The sequence below is a fragment of the Leguminivora glycinivorella genome, chromosome 11 (assembly GCF_023078275.1).
Source record: "Leguminivora glycinivorella isolate SPB_JAAS2020 chromosome 11, LegGlyc_1.1, whole genome shotgun sequence".
NCBI classification, from domain to species: Eukaryota; Metazoa; Arthropoda; class Insecta; order Lepidoptera; family Tortricidae; genus Leguminivora; species Leguminivora glycinivorella.
Window position 1 is genome coordinate 13,011,186 of NC_062981.1, and position 17,555 is coordinate 13,028,740.

The 17,555-nt window shown below is 36.5% G+C and overlaps 1 protein-coding gene across 2 annotated transcripts; it reads left to right on the forward strand.

Annotated features, from left to right (window-relative positions):
- Nucleotides 1–1,850: 1,850 nt before the first annotated feature.
- On the forward strand, nt 1,851–17,420 carry LOC125231010 (cytochrome P450 4g15-like). Of its 2 annotated transcripts, XM_048136341.1 has the most exons (10): nt 1,851–2,045; nt 3,201–3,290; nt 9,743–9,853; nt 10,240–10,425; nt 10,960–11,156; nt 12,202–12,265; nt 12,618–12,798; nt 13,522–13,673; nt 14,533–14,715; nt 17,253–17,420. In XM_048136341.1, exons 1-10 carry the CDS (start codon nt 1,889–1,891, stop codon nt 17,399–17,401), a joined length of 1,470 nt encoding a protein of 489 aa, XP_047992298.1. In that variant the 5' UTR covers nt 1,851–1,888; the 3' UTR covers nt 17,402–17,420. The 2 variants fall into 2 exon arrangements, with proteins under 2 accessions (XP_047992298.1, XP_047992299.1); XM_048136342.1 differs by lacking the exon at nt 3,201–3,290.
- The last annotated feature ends 135 nt before the right edge of the window (nt 17,421–17,555 follow it).

Sequence of the window (17,555 nt, forward strand, 5' to 3'; positions counted from 1 at the left end):
AGATAACTACGAAAGTTTACGAAAAAATAAAATGAAAAACTAAGTAGGTAGTACATCTATCTGTACTTTACTAGAACCATGATGATAACGCGTCAATGATTTTGCCAACTAAAGAGGCTGTCGAAGTGGCACCCGAAGCCACTTGGCATAGACGAGCCTACAATAAAAGGTGGCAATCTATTAAAAAAAAATTGTTGCTTAAATCTTACAAAGAATCTTTAAAAGAAATTCAAATGAACTGACGAATCAATTTTTATTAAGCGAAACCGTCCGCGTCCGTGCGCTAACGATACTTCAAGTTTTTGTATTAAATGAACAATACGCTTCCGGCGGGACTCGAACTCGTGTCGTACGACTAGGCAGTCGCTCTTAAATTTTCAATTTTTTTTCTTTAATAAAGACTTTGAACTGACAAAATTCAGTCGAATCGCTATAACACATTACACAAACACCTACGCCTTATTTGCGTTCTCAATTCTCAACTATTAAGGTAAACAGGTGCCGTAGCCGAATGGTATTTCTGCGACGCGAAACGAAAAAGAAATGCCACGAAAGGTATTCTGGCTCTGTCGCACCAATACAATACAATACAAATATTCTTTATTGTTCACCAATATAACATGATTACATCACATAATTTTAATGAACTATGGTAGACAACAGGCGGTCTTATCGCTAAAGAGCGATCTCTTCCAGACAACCTTTGGGTAGTGGAGACAAGACACAAAAAACAACTGATTTGAGTAGGTGATGCAGTGAGTGATAGAAAACGTCAAATAATCTTAATACTAATAAACATACATAAATAGGAATTAAAATAAACCTAAATATACCGTACATACACCGTGTTTCCGGTAACACTCAAAACCTCAGACACCCCAACTGATTTTTATTTTTTTAAACTCATCTAGAGTATTCATCTTTTAATCTGATGGTTACTTTTTTTTTAAATTGAATTTTTAATTTTCTGTACAGCTCTACTTGACTTTTAGCTCTACACTCAATAAAATAATTGCTAACTTCCACCATAAACCATAAAACTATTTATTTGTGTACGTTACTGCAACGACATAAGGTTTACCAATAGACAGCTAAGATGTCATTGTAAAACACTTTAAAGCTTTGTCACAGTAAACTTCAAATTGGACAGGTAATCGCAGTAAGCAAATTTAAACCCAATATTCAAAATGACAAGGTTGTAATTAGGTACGAGTTCAATTTGTTATGACTTATGATAAACATTAAGTTTAAACTGACAAACAACGTCAAACTCGTAGCGGAAAAAATAATCGTTCAAGTAACCAGCCAGTATTAATACCCCTAAATACTGAAAAAGGTACACAACCTCTAGCAATTCGATATACACCATGTTGTCTTACAAGTACAATAGAATAGGCACTTAAAAAATAACTAATCATACTAATTTAAATAAAAATATTACCCCCATCAAGATATAGCTCAATCGATTCTACTCTCGATTCTGAACAAACAGTTTTCAGGTTTTTAGTGTTAAGTGAAACACGGTGTATATAAATACTATAACAACACAGCTACGAATGTACATAGATCAAAAACAATGCGGCCAATAGCGATAAAGGAAAATGAAACAGGACCATCAATAAATATTGTATTATGGAATAGATAAATAATGTAATACGCAAGAGCGATAGAGATAGATATCTAGGAGCGTTTCGTAAGCGTCTGTGCCATTTGGCTACGTACGCTATTTTTATTATTTGCTTGTCTCTTGTAGTCGACAAGTCATTCAGAATGTTTATCGTAAATCACCATAGACTATGAAATACATAAAACTCTTTGCTACTTCACATTGCTTGTCAGTATAAGAAATCTCTCCACAGGGAAGCTCGTATAAGTTTAGTTGGGAACAATGTTGATAGTGATAATAGTGTTCGTGTTGAGTGTTTGTTATTATGCGTATTTCAGGAGTACGCGGAGGCATTTCTACGAGTTGTCTCGGAAACTGCCTTCTGTTGGGGAACTTCCGGTGCTTGGTCATACGCACTGGTTTATAGGCGGGCCGGAAAGTAAGAGCATTTTCATTGTTACAAGTTTATAAAAAAGTATAGGAACCAGGTTACACACCTATGGCGACGCTCAGGAATCTCAGGATTTTCAGGATCGGCGGTCGATTATAATATCAACCATATATTATTTAAAAAGTCGTAGACATATCGAAAAATGTGAAAAAAGCATTGTTTTCTGAAGTCGTCGAAATCCTGCTATGCTATGTAATTACTGCTAAGATATTACGCAGGAACTTTAAGATATTCGACAGATTTTCCGATCAGCCGCCGACAGATACCAGTAATCAGTGTCACATATAGGTAGTATACAGGAGGACCCAAGAATATTTTGACAAAAAACATTAAAACTCGCACTGCAGTTGAACTTTTTTCCTAGAGTCATAATAAGTTTAATACATTCAGAGAACGTATATCTATCTATTTTCAGGTGGGATCAAAGATTAGAACCTGGCCTATCGACTAAACAGTGTTTTAAAGTCAAATGAGAATATTTTCTATAAAATTGTTTTTACTCAATAACCGGTATAGTTTTACATAATTATATTGATAGGTATAAACCTTTGTTAACGAACTCTTGAGCCACCCTGTATGTTAAATAAGTATACATCGATTAGTGTTACGGAATTTAAATACAAATTATAATTTGATAGTTTTTTGTTTTGGTGAAGGATAACGTAACTATTGAATTGAAGAAAACTAAGCACATCCTCAAAAACTGGTTGACTGCCAAATCCCCAACTCGCTTTGGACCAGCTTGGAGAATAGTCAAAACTTATTTTCTCTCTGATTATGAGGAATGTAGAACTATAGATATAGGTTTAGGTTTAATGACATTATTAATATATAAATAGTAGACAATCGCTAAGCCAAAATGTATTATTCTTCGTGTCCAAGCTAAAATGTCCCACTTTGTCGTTATGATGCCTTTGACCCCTGTATATGCCGCCTTGTCCTGTGAAATGGTGACCTTGACATTTAAAATAAGAGATAATTTCCACGCGTGGATTTCTTATCTTAGCATACGGGGGCTTAATGAATGATACATGCTATGCTCATCCTTATTAGTAAACGACAAAGTAGGTAACGACCTTTAGATAGACTTCGACACATTTTCTCCTCAATTGCCTAATACTAAACATGTTTTAATATTTTCAGGAATATTAAATAATATACAAACACTGACCAGTAACATAGAAGCCTCCGGCGGGTTAGGTCATGTCTGGATTGGGCCTTCTATCTACGCCGGTACGTATTAAATAAAAAAAAATGTGTGTTTAAATACTTAAGTAGGTACAGTCACCTTTTTTTTGTTTAGGGGGGGGGGGGGGGGGGGGATGCGTTCCGCATACCACTAGGGTGCGAGAGGGGACCCTAGCGGTTATGTGGGACTCCCGTAGTGGCTAAGGTACAGTCACCTGCAATAACCTGTTATATATACACACAGCAAAAGCCAAAAAAATATTTGACGCTATATTATTTGTATTTTGCGGCATTTGAAGATTACTAAGTATATGTTTTTACAGGTGGGTGATATGTAAGTATGTAAGTACTTAACAATTATGACCCACATATTTTATTAATTGTTAGTGTTCTTAATGTATTGTAACAAATATTAATTTACTTAGTCAACGTCTAATGTGTGTAATTAATAAGAAACTTAATACATACCTACATATTATCGTGTACCTATACTTACATATTATACATAAAGGGGTGTCCCATGAAGGGGTAGGCAGAGCACATGAAACTACTCAAGTTTCAGTGCCACTCTTGGCAAATAAGGGGTTGAAAGAAAATAAAACTGTGACATTGCAGTGACAGGCTGCCAGCCTCTCGCCTACGCCACAATTTAACCCATATCCCACAGTCGCCTTCTACGACACCCACGGGAAGAAAGGGGGTGGTGAAATTCTTAACCCTTCACCACACGGGCAAACATATTATGCTAAGTCAAAACTTACCTACTTATTTAATTTACGCAAAAATGCTCAAAATAAACTAATAATTTAAAAAAAAAACCGCCGCCTTTGGGGTTCTGGTGAAAGCTACTTGCGAATGTTGGATTATGTAGAAATGTGTAGGTATTTTTTAAACTGCTTTTAATGATACGTATACCGTTAAGGTTTGAGGAGTTTCCTCAATTCCTCATGAATCCGATTATAACAAATCGAAGCTTGACAAAATTTGACTTTAAAAGTCAATATGCTTAACAAATATAACTAAATAAATGTTACTGTTCTGAACTTAAATGCATGCTGTTCTTATAAAAATACCAAAGTCACTATAAGTGTGCCGTTCAGATTTGACGAGTTCGGTTCTGACCATCCACTGCACCAAATGTTACTATTCTGGACGTAAGTGCATGCTGTTCTTATAAAAATACCAAAGTCACTATAAGAGTGCCGTTCAGATTTGAGGAGTTCCGTTCTGACCATCATCAGGAGTTCCACTGCACCAATTTAAATGTCACTGTTCTGGACGTAAGTGCATGCTGTTCTTATAAAAATACCAAAGTCACTATAGCGTGCCGTTCAGATTTGAGAAGTTCCGTTCTGACCATCATCAAGAGTTCCACTGCACCAAATGTCACTATTCCGTACGTAAATACATGCTGTTCCTTAAAAAACACAAAAATCACCATATGTGTGCCTTTCAGATTTGAGGAGTTCCCTCGATTTCTCCAGGATCCCATCATCAGAACTGGGTTCTGAGAAAAATGGGACCAATCTGTATGCATATACATTCAATCAAAAAAAATAATTTCAAAATCGGTCCAGTAACGACGGAGATATCGAAGAACAAACATTTAAAAAATACAGACGAATAGAGAACCACCTTCTTTTGAGAGATTTGAGGCGGCGGTTAAAAAGGCTCCTCTAAATTAAAACCAAGCAGTGATTGATTGCTCACCCCATCCAAGTGTTATTTTGAAAGTCAAAAGTCCGTGCAATCGTTGCTAACATAACTTGTAGACTGACTGTAGTCTGTAGCTAACACAAATAAAAACCTCTCTGGTCCGTTCGACCAGTAATTAAATAAATCATATTTTTAAATACAGGTACCTAGCCAACAAAATTTGTTATATAACAATTCTTCCTACCATTACGCAAGTGGTCAGTTGCTATGGATTTGTTTAGTAAAGTTGCATGTATAATTTAAGTCTCGTCTGTGACATATTAATTAGCATAATTTATCACATTTTTTTACAATTAGGACTTGCTAAATCCCCCGAAATCCGTAAGACCAGTAATTAATATACCTATCATAATATTTTAAAAATACTAGGTACATAGGCAACAACATTTATTATGTAACAATTCTTCCTACCATTACGTAAGTGGTCAGTTGCTATGGATTTTTTTGGTAAAGTTGCACGGATAATTTTTGTCTTGCATGTGCCAAAATTAGCATAATTTATCATCTCTTTTTAGGGTTCCGTAGTCAACTAGGAACCCTTATAGTTTCGCCATGTCTGTCTGTCCGTCCGTCCGTCCGTCCGTCCGCGGATAATCTCAGTAACCGTTAGCACTAGAAAGCTGAAATTTGGTACCAATATGTATATCAATCACGCCAACAAAGTGCAAAAATAAAAAATGGAAAAAAATGTTTTATTAGGGTACCCCCCCTACATGTAAAGTGGGGGCTGATATTTTTTTTCATTCCAACCCCAACGTGTGATATATTGTTGGATAGGTATTCAAAAATGAATAAGGGTTTACTAAGATCGTTTTTTGATAATATTAACATTTTCGGAAATAATCGCCCCTAAAGGAAAAAAAAGTGCGTCCCCCCCCCTCTAACTTTTGAACCATATGTTTAAAAAATATGAAAAAAATCACAAAAGTAGAACTTTGTAAATACTTTCTAGGAAAATTGTTTTGAACTTGATAGGTTCAGTAGTTTTTGAGAAAAATACGGAAAACTACGGAACCCTACACTGAGCGTGGCCCGACACGCTCTTGGCCGGTTTTTTTCAATTAGGACTTGCCAAATCCTGAGGAATGTCGTACACATTAACGTATGCAATAGATATTTCATCATACTAGAAAAATGATTGCATAGATAATTTACATGAAAGATATACGTTACGGAAATGGAACTCTGTCTCGTTCGATTACTACCTATTCTATACGTGGTGGATTTAGAAGCATAAAATGTCATTTTGTTTTATGTGAATAATGATTTCCTTATTAAAATTTCTGGTGGAACCACAGGAGGTTATCGGAGTTGTAAAAGAGGAAGTATACTCATTAGTCTTTTCTAGACAAATAGAAGGGGGTTTACGTAGGTACACTATCGAGCGCGTCTACAGACAAGTCCGTAGCGTCGTAGCAGCATACATTTGTTTTATGACCAAAGTGGATAGGCCGCTCGAAATGCCTTTTCCAGTTTTCATATAAACGTAGTCCTCAGTTTTTTTATTTCCTCTATGGATATTAATATCGTTTATTTTTTCGGTTTTTTTATCATAATAATTAAAAGCATAATTTGTATGAACAAGGATTTTTCATCACATTTGCTGTTTAAAGGTCTCATCTCTCTCATTCTCTCCGCCTTTTTAAACATTTAAAAGTAGAGAAACGATATAATGCCATACGATAAATAAATAAATAATTGCGTCTACATGTACTGAAGAATAATGTACTATTTTATTCCCAAGGGAATAATGGATTTAGTTTTAAAAATAATTTTTAAGAAAAAAAAACCGTCGCCTTTCGGGGTCTGGTGAAAGCTACTTGCGAATGTTGGATTATGTAGAAATGTGTAAGTATTTTTTTAAACTGCTTTTAATGCTTTAATTATTAGATGGCAACACAAATGAATATACGTATAACGTTAAGGTTTGAGGAGTTTCCTCAATTCCTCATGAATCCTATTATATTATAAGAAATCGAAGCTTGACAAACTTTGACTTCAAAACTTATGCTTAACAAACATAACTAAATAAATGTCACTGTTCTGAACTTAAATGCATGCTTTTCTTACAAAAATACCAAAGTCACTATGAGTGTGCCGTTCAGGTTTGAGGAGTTTGGTTCTGGCCATCATCAGCAGTTCCACTGCACCAAATGTCACTGTTCTGGACGAAAGTGCATGCTGTTCTTATAAAAATACCACAGTCACTATAAGCGTGCCGTTCAGATTTGAGGAGTTCGGTTCTGACCATCATCAGAAATTCCACTGCACCAAATGTCACTGTTCTGGACGAAAGTGCATGCTGTTCTTATAAAAATGGCAAAGTCACTATAAGCGTGCCGTTCAGATTTGAGGAGTTTGGTTCTGGCCATCATCAGCAGTTCCACTGCACCAAATGTCACTGTTCTGGATGAAAGTGCATGCTGTTCTTATAAAAATACCAAAGTCACTATAAGCGTGCCGTTCAGATTTGAGGAGTTCGGTTCTGACCATCATCAGAAATTCCACTGCACCAAATGTCACTGTTCTGGACGAAAGTGCATGCTGTTCGTATAAAAATACCAAAGTCACTATAAGCGTGCCGTTCAGATTTGAAGAGTTCCGTTCTGGCCATCATCAGCAGTTCCACTGCACCAAATGTCACTGTGCCGTACCTAAATGCATGCTGTTCCTTTAAAAACACAAAAATCACCATATGTATGCCTTTCAGATTTGAGGAGTTCCCTCGATTTCTCCAGGATCCCATCATCAGAACTGGGTTCTGAGAAAAATGGGACCAATCTGTATGCATATACATTCAATAAAAAAAAAAATTTTCAAAATCGGTCCAGTAACGACGGAGATATCGAGGAACAAACATAAAAAAAAAAAAAAAAAAAAAAAAACATACAGACGACTTGATAACCGTCCTTCTTGAGATATGAGGCGACGGTTAATTAATACAATCCGTACAATACTTCAGGCAAAGGATGTTTCAATCAGCCAAGGATTTTTTTGCACAATTATAATTTGACTATTAAGCTATAAAAAATATTATATGGTATGAAAAATGCATTTTATTTATGTTTTACAATTATTTTAGTGTGTTTTGAATTTATTTCGTAAATTTCATTCAGATAAATCGTTATAATTTACAATCTGACAGGAAATTGTGACGGCCATCTCGATTCGCGCTTGAACGCGTTGCCATAGCAACGGGCAGTGACATAGCTGGGCATTAACTCGTTAATCCGTTAATCGTTAATTAACGAAGTTAACATTTCGATTAACGGATTAACTTTTAAGTTAACTTTAAAAAATGTTAACGGATTCGTTAACTTCCGTTAAATTTCATAGAGTCCGTTAATCGTTAATCCAGCACCCCAAGCAGCTCGCTGCGCCGCGAAAACCACGTTCTTACTGCTACTGTAAAAGCCCGTAGTACGACAAAACCTAGGTTTTATCGGTAAAAGCAGATCCGTCGGAGTTATATATATTAATTTGTATATTTAACTATATTTAATAAGAAAACTGTATAAAAGAGACTGAAACGACTCCACTGTCAAACTAATTGTAGTTTTGTGGAGCATTGTATTTAAGTTATGTTTTGTAATTCTGAGTATAATAAATAAATAAATAATAAATAATAAAGACCAATTGGCGACTTTGGATCACTTATTCGAGATCTTCTAAATCTTATTAGGCGTGCTAGATCGATCACTAACCTGGGAATAGAGTGCAATCATCAGGCATGACAGACAAATCGCGCAACCGACGCATCGAGTCCGGCGCGAGCCTTAGATTTCATTCATCGAGCCCACAGCGTTCATCGAGCCATCTCAAATCTCAATCTGAAGAACCGACCGCATGAATGACCCAATAATTACCAATCCGAAGTAAAATCTAGGATTTAGCCAACCAACGGCGGTAAAAGCCCGAAGAGACCGTAATTATTACATTTCGGTTTTTTACCGATTGGCGTCACAGGTTTTAATAGTTTTTGGTGGATACTTAGTAAATAGAAATACATAATACCTACAGTGGAGTCCTATTTTTATGACGTGTTAACGGATTATCGATTAACTTTAACTTGCGTTAAATCTACCGAAATGTATCGCTTTAACGATTAACGAAGTTAACTTTTTAAGTAACGGATTAACGATTATCGAAGTTAACTATTTGATTAACGGTGCCCAGCTATGTACCTACAACAGAAATTTCAATAAAATTAGAAAATGAAAAAAAATGTTGACAAAATGTTTTGACGGACACGTAAACTAAGTTCATTAATTGTATACTTCTTTGAACATTGCAGTATTTTCCATTTATGCAGTATTTTATAAGTTTGTTAGTGCTCAAAAAGCATTTGTAATCAAAAACAATGGATTTATATGAAGAATCCGATATAGGTGAAGATAGACTACTGGTCGCAGCTCCGCCATGTAAGGTTTTGCCTTATGTTATGATTTTGTCCTCTATGTTTTCCTCTCAAATGTGATGAAAAACATTGTGTGTCCCTTGTTGCACAATGTATATTATATGTGAATACACACCGAGCTAACTACCTATATAATAGTTATTTGCTATACAAGGGGGCAAAGCTATATTTTAACGCCGAGTGTGGAATTGAAAAACGAGCAAGTGAAAGAATTCTATATTTGAACCACGAGCGAAGCGAGTGGTTCGAGAATAGAATCCTGAACTTGCGAGTTTTTTAACACACGAGAAGTAAAATACATTTGTACCCGAGTGTAACACAAAACTTTTGATGACTATGACTATGAAAATATTTTTGATTTCAGTAATCCTGAATCCAGAGGATATACAAACAGTACTGGAGAAGTGTTTGCAAAAGGATGCATCTTACAAGTTCCTTCGAACATGGCTCGGAAATGGACTCTTTGTGGCTCCAGGTACATTATAATATATTATATTCTCATATCACATCGAATTAACCCTTACCCATGTCTGACATGTAAAAGCATTTTTTACAAGATTTTATTTATCTTGTAAGTATGAATCTATGTATCTAAGGCCCACTTGCACCAATCACTTAACCTAGGGTTAATGGGCTGTCGTCTGTCAAATTCCATATAAAATGGTGGGTTAACCCTTCATTTTCATTGGTGCAAGTGGCCTTTAATGGCATGAGTATGGCTTTTGAGCAGTCGAATGCGTGTACGACCTCTATTTTAGAGGATTTCTGGAGAATAAATATTTCCCAAAACTTGCTAACTTTCCATGTGTGGGAAGGTATCGAGAGCAAAAACTCCATGTCACTCAAATATTTTAATTTCAGTGGATCTCTGGAAAGTACACAGACGTCTCCTTCTGCCCATGTTCCACAACCGAGTGGTGGAGAGCTTCACCGAAGTGTTCGGGAAACACAGTGAGGTATTGGTGCAGACACTGCAGGAGAACGTGGATGGGCCCGAGTTTGACGTGTTCAAATACGTCACACGATGTTCATTGGACATTGTGTTTGGTTAGTATCTATTAGACTAAACCCTCCAAAACCTTGTCATGAGTAGTATTACAATATATGAAACTCTGTCTGGAGATATCGACGCTACCTTTGTATCCATAAAGGGGAATTTTCGCGAAAAAAGATTCAAAAACTTTTTTTCTAAAATAGGTAAATTTAATGTTTTTTCTACTCAGACTCTCGAGCCGTGTAAAAATAGCGTTCCGAATTTAATAATAATATAAAATTTTGGGACCATTTTTTGTCTCCTGGTTTTTGCTCTAGATCGAAAGGGCTAGTGATTTTGGGTAGGAAAAACATAAAATTCACCTACCTTAGAAAAAATATTTTTAGTGATTGTCCTCGCAAAAATGCCCAACGAACACAATTTTTAAAATATCCTGGTCAATGGTCAGCTGAAGGGTGGAAAATGGAAAAGTACTAATGGCGGTTAACTCGGAAGCCAATTCTCGATGCGTGCCTTCCCCTTTCTAATCCTCTGAATAGTTATTATTCTAATTGGAGTTTTAAAATTTAGGTAACTCATTGTTTCAGAAACCGCAATGGGGGAGCGAATGGACCTTCAACACAAGCCAGAGAACGGGTACGTGAGCGCGCGCAACACGGTAATGTCCATCATCAACATGCGCTTGTTCAAGGCGTGGCTGCAACTCGACGCCATCTTTAATCTCACGCCGTACGCCAGTGTGCAGAAGAAAAATATTGAGGAGACCCACCAGTTTACTGATCAAGTAATTTGATTTTTACTCGATGATTTTGACGGACGGAAAACTGTAAACAGTACTACTATTACTATTATTATTTGGTTTGGTATAATTTCGTATACGAAACCAAGTAATAACCCAGGTGACAAGGGTAAACTTTTCCTGTCATTTTATCGGTATCCTTGCCACTCAACAGCTTTTTATTTCAAGTCCGGCTCCCGGTTACCTGCCACTTTACGTGCGGTCGGCTCCCGGCTTTCGCCACCTGAAAGGATATTAGTATTTACGGTTTTTTCAGTGGGCTGACTTAATTCTATTATGGGATAGAACAACATACATCAACGAATAAATTATTTAATGCTTGAAAAATGCGTTGATGTCTTTTGTACAATCACTTTATATTTATTTTATACTAAATATGTTTAGGTAAATTTATTTATGTTGACTCGTGATAAAATAAGATATGTAGGTAGAGTTTCAATCTCGTATCGTAGTGTCCATATATTAAAACTCGGTCACTAATATACCTACCTACAGCTATCGAACCTAGTTAAAAAGCGTCAGTAACTACGTTATTTTGTTGCTTTTATACTAGTGTCCCTATTTACTCAATATCACTATGAAATGTAGGTAGAGTGCAACTCGACGAGCAACCTACCTACATATTTATTTATTTAAACTTTATTGCACAAAAGAACAACTTAATGTACAAAAGGCGAACTTAATGCCACGAGGCATTCTCCACCAACCTTTGGGCAAATCAAAGAAGATTGTAGGCGGTGCCTTAAGAGACCAATTTTGAAACATCAATCAAAACCTTAGACATGCATACAATTACATAACGATAGATAATATAATATATACTCTTTATCGGACATCGCCATACGCCTGTCGAAAACATAGCTGCAAAACAACTATGCCATATTGAGATGAGGAAAGTGACAAACATTGCTGGATACTACTAGATCCTTAATTCCAAACGCCGTAAACTTGATTTCATTGACTTTGGAATAAGTGTACTGTGCCTACTTAAGTATAAAATATTTAAAACTCTGAATATTAATTGTTTCAGGTTATAAGAAAGAAAAAGCTATTGAAGGAAAACTCTAGTGTTAGCCCTGAAGGAATTGAAGAAGGTAAATATGTAATGCATTGGCAGGTGACAGGTCACAGCTGTACGTATGTTCGAATTTGCAATTAAAACTGCAGAAGAGACGGAATTAAAATCGAGTTTAATAGTTTTCTGTCTACACAATTGTTTAATTTAGGTATGCAATGTATGTCTTATTTGTCTTTTAAACACAAAACTGTAGTTTAGTGGTAAGGACTTTAATCGATGGGCTTGATATTTTTTTAAAGATTTGTTATAAAAAAGTCATGAAAAACAAAATATATATCCGTTGGATGAGACAAAGAGCTACATACAATTTTTGACAACAGAAGTAATAATTTTGGCTCTGACTAAATATGAATTCTCTCCTTACTAAGATGGAAGGCGCGACATGTTAGACATGCTGTTAAGCCGAGATTCTCCATTCACCGACGAGCAGCTTCGAGAGCATATCGACTCCATTACCATAGCTGGGAACGACACCACCTCGCTGGTAGTGGCATATGCGCTCGTCCTGCTCGGCAGCCATAAGGAAGAGCAGGATAAAGTATATAAAGAGTGAGTAAATACTTAATCATCACTTAGTGGAAATGATAAGTATTCACAATCACGAAAGCATAATTCGATAAACATTCAGTATACAAACGTTTATTGGGGAATCCCCGATGCGGCGTGGAGCGTGGAGAAGCGGTGGTGTTGCCAACAGTAAATAGCGATAACTACTAACTACTGATTTCGTAAATGTTAGTTTTATAAAACCAGAAATTAAAGTTAGGTATTAAATTAAATTAGTTTAATAGTTAACATAAAGTCCAAAAAACCGTATAAAAGTATTAAATGCTTTGCAAAATTTGAGATTTCGTACTTAAGAAAAAAAAACATACTTACTCCAGAAAAAAAACTGTTTTCTTTCATGTCTTCTTTTTCAACTTAGAAAAAAAAACCGTTTTTTTGCAACCCTAGAGTACAAGACCGATGCAACTGGCGATTGCACAACAAGCTATAACCATTTCGTCTTTTATTTTGGATAGATTATTACAAATCAAGTACATATCTAGGTAGATCTGTAGAAAAGGGTGAAAAAAATGTCACGATGATGCTCCGTCCAAGATTTGTTTTTAGTAACTTGAAAAAGATATGCATACACTATATAGGATATACTGTATATGTAACTTTATCCAGTTATTACATATACTCTAAACAAGCTATTGAATGCGTATTGTTTGTGTATTATTTTTAGTTATTATTTAGGTATACATTATATAATTGATTTTATTTCAGATTAAAACAAATATTTGGCGACTCCAAAAGAATCCCTAGTAAAGAAGATTTAAACAAAATGGAATACCTAGAACGGGTCATAAAGGAGACAATGCGGTTGTACACAGTGGTCCCGGTAATAGCAAGAGAAACACAGTCTGAATTAAAACTATGTACGTACATGTATAAATAAATACCTAGGTATATAAGTAGTAAACTGAAAACTTGCCTTCACGGCATCAAGTTAAAATGTGTATCATGTGTATGATATTAATATTACTTCGCACTCTTGCGTATAAAATGCAACTTTATCATTCGTTATTGAAGTATCACGAGAGGCTATTGGGATTGTTAAGAGGTGCACTGAAACTTGAGCAGTTTCAAGTGCTCTGCCTACCACTTTTGGAAATACAGGCGGGATTGTATGCATGTATATAGATTTTTTAAATCTGACAAGGTCGCTGTACTAAGTTTTAAACATTAATGTGACGTCCTGACGTCTCGCTTAAAAGGTGCCTTATGTCGTTAGGCGCTTACGCTCTTAGTAATGATGCGCATCAAATACTAAAGCGGTGCTATGTGACATAACCCCACATTCCACATTCACGGTACGATTCATCGCTTCGATCGATCGGACAGATATCGGGAACGATCGGTCGCATCGAAAGCGCTAGCCACATACGAGGCGATCGATTGTTTACCGCCTCGCCCTCGCCCCCGTTACTCGCACGAGACAAAATAATACAATCAGTAGGTAAGTATGAGATAAAAAAAATAGAATCGGTGGTCGCAAGGGGCCACACTCTTTCGATCGCACGGGATTTTGTTGCGATTTGCGATATCAGTAATTCAGTATGCGATCACGTAAATCGTCAACGATGCCGACATACACTGTCGATTGATCGTTTCGATTAATCTGTTGCGACGGATCGTACCGTGAATGGGGGGCTCGCGCCGACCGCCACAAGGTACCTTCTCTCGTGAAACGTCACAATTTTAAAATTTATTTAGGTACTTACCTCACATTTTCAGCGACTTGCACACTACCCGCCGGGGTGGGTTGCGCCATAGTGCCGTTCGTGCTTCACCGCTCCAAGAGGCTCTGGGGCCCGGACGCCGATGACTTTCGACCCGACCGCTTCCTGCCGGAGAACTCAGTCGACCGCCACCCTTGCGCCTTCATTCCTTTCAGCTTTGGCAGCAGAAATTGCATCGGTAAGGATTGACATACAGGGTGAAATAAAAAGGACCGTTCAAACTTTGCATAGTGACTTTTGAGGTCATATTGAACACCTTTATTACAGGACCAATACTGAAATCGCAAAAAAAATGGCAGTTCCATAGAAATGTGCGCCATCGTGACAGTCGGAACAGCGAAATTTTTTTTGCGATTTCAGCTTTGGTCCCATAATAAAAGTTGTTCATTATGACCTCAATAGTCATTATGCAAAGTTTGAACGGTCTAAATTAAACTTAAATTATAATAAACTAGCTTTTGCCCGCGGCTTCGCTCGCGTTAGAAAGAGACAAAAAGTAGCCTATGTCACTCTCCATCCCTTCAACTATTGTAACAGAACAAGCGTCTATGATGAGGAAATGGACTCGTTATTACATATAAAACTTACGGCGAATCAACTTTTCCTTGACCAACTTTTTGGTGCATATTTCCTTCGGGATTTCATTGGATATTTTAACAAATAATATCTTTGATGGTTTATCACATGTTTAGTCACGTCTTCACTCATAAAATTCACTATTATTTGGTGCAAAACAGGTTGGAAAAACATATTTATCAACAAACTACATTCACATGGACGGAATACTGACACTGACAGTTGTCAGCTGCGTAACGTTCCGATATTATGTCTGGATTTCATTTACAAGTCAAAGAAATAATAATGACTAATATTGGTTATTATGCTTCCTGAGTATATCATTCAATGTAACATTTAGTAACAGATAAAATATTTCATTGCGAAATTACTTACAAAATAAATAAGAATGTTCCACAAAATAATATTTAAGTAAAAATATTTGCGAATCGCTCCACTATTGGACTACATAGGTATCAATATCAATAGCTCTGTCTCTCTCTAAAACACGTGTACTCGGCACGTGTTGATAAGCAAACATCCGTGTGTTAATCGTGAACTCTAATGCATAGGGCATAAGACTTAGTAAACAAAGCACACGATTGAGTAGCCATCTTGTCGGAAGTCCGATGTCAGAAGTCGGAAGTCGAATGTCAGAAGTCGGAAGTCGGATGTCAGAAGTCGGAAGTCGAATGTCAGAAGTCGGAAGTCGGATGTCGGAAGTCGGAAGTCGGAGATAGAATCTATAAAAGGGTCGGAGCGAACCGACGCGCGTCATTCTTAAAATATCTACAAGACTAACAGTGTCTCTGGCTTTCGTGTGTTATACTGGTGAGTGAAGTTGTTCTGCTATTATTTCTCTGTTTGTTTTTACTTGGAAATTATTCTAAGTGATTGTAAACTTTGAAATTGTGTCTCTGTTTGATTGTGCGGGGACAATATCGTCGTACAGTTGAACTTAGACCTGTGGTGGAATTGCTTTACTGTCAGTTGTGGGGTTAATTTAGTGTTCTATTTATAGTGTAGTGCTATATTTAAATTGTTGTGTATAGTGAAGTTTTCTGTGCTTTGTTTCATGAGTGCCGTCAAGCAATACAAAGACTGGGTCGATGTATGGCTGGTGCTTGGAGATAAGTCTGTGTTTGGTTTTGTAGGGAGTAATTCTTGCAAAACTAAGTTTAGATTATAGCACGTAAAGAAAACTTCACTCGTTTGTTTAGTTGGTTAGTTAAATTGAACTTAGTAATTTTCTATGGGGTTATTTTATGAAAGTTATAAGCCAGATCATTGTTTGTGACAGACTGTTGTCCGGCTAAGCGCTTTATACCTTGCGGCTGTTAAACATAAGGCGTTTAGGGGTCTTTTGTTCCAAGTGGAGGGCTTGGGCGTCTTTATTTACTTACAAAAGGCGTACTTTCTCACCGGTCTCAAAGAGTCCAACTGTTAGATGGAAGTGAGGACTTTCACGATTGACGAAAGACATTAGGAGTAATCCTTGCTCACTGAAGTCGGCAGTATTTGAGGCTGGGGTCCTATATATATATATATTTAGTTACACTATCTCCGCTTCAAAAATCACGTCGATTCGTCGCTCCGTTTTGCCGTGAAAGACGGACAAACAGACAGACACACACACTTTCCCATTTATAATATTAGTATGGATAATTTATAATGTCGTTCGTCTTTTGGATAAGTACCTAATACAATACATGAAGCTAGTATGTAAGGATAATTGTAAATGTAGGTAGGTACCGTTAAACCTTGTCTTTTGGTCTAGGATACCTATATTCGCCTGCCTTTACAAAAGTTTAAAGATTAAATTACCGCCAACACATTAAAGTCTAGGTACTACATTAATTAACTAAATTAGGTTAGTCGTTTTTTCGGTACTTTCACTAAAAACTAGATAGATATAGACGGTTGAAAAAATCTTGTACCTAAAAAGGCGGTAAATCTGAAACATATAGGGGCGAAGGTTATCGTCTCATAAAATTTGAAACTGCGGCGGTATTAGTGACAAGATTTGCTTGACTGTCTATAATATCGTGCAACTTTAATAAAGTCATAGGAAAATACAAAACCCAGTCAGGTGAAGACTCGTTTTACGGTATCAACTTTTTAAAGTAAATTTGGTATATTTTTTTTCTTTTTCATTTTCAGGTCGCTATTTTGGAATGCTTGCCATGAAGAGTTTGCTTGCAGGCATCCTTCGAACATATGAAGTTTCAGCTAAACCATGCGGTGCTTTGAAAATAGAGATCTTGCTCATTCCGGTAGCTGGACATATGGTAAATTTAAGGAAGCGGTGATAATATATAAAATACGAAACTGAAACCTATTCAGAGTTTTAATTATAATATTCCCTTTAAATACCTTTATTTCTTCAGAATTTATATTTCATTCTTTTTTTTTAAGGCAATCGTCTTAAGACATTTTTGCCAGCTTCACGTCAATACAATAAAG

Excerpts from the sequence above, each read along its gene's own strand:
- LOC125231010 (XM_048136341.1), top strand. The coding sequence starts at position 1,889 with ATGTTGATAGTGATAATAGTGTTCGTGTTGAGTGTTTGTTATTATGCG. Across the intron at positions 9,854-10,239 it reads TGGACTCTTTGTGGCTCCAG|TGGATCTCTGGAAAGTACAC; the intron begins GTACATTATAAT and ends TTTTAATTTCAG. Across the intron at positions 10,426-10,959 it reads TTCATTGGACATTGTGTTTG|AAACCGCAATGGGGGAGCGA; the intron begins GTTAGTATCTAT and ends TCATTGTTTCAG.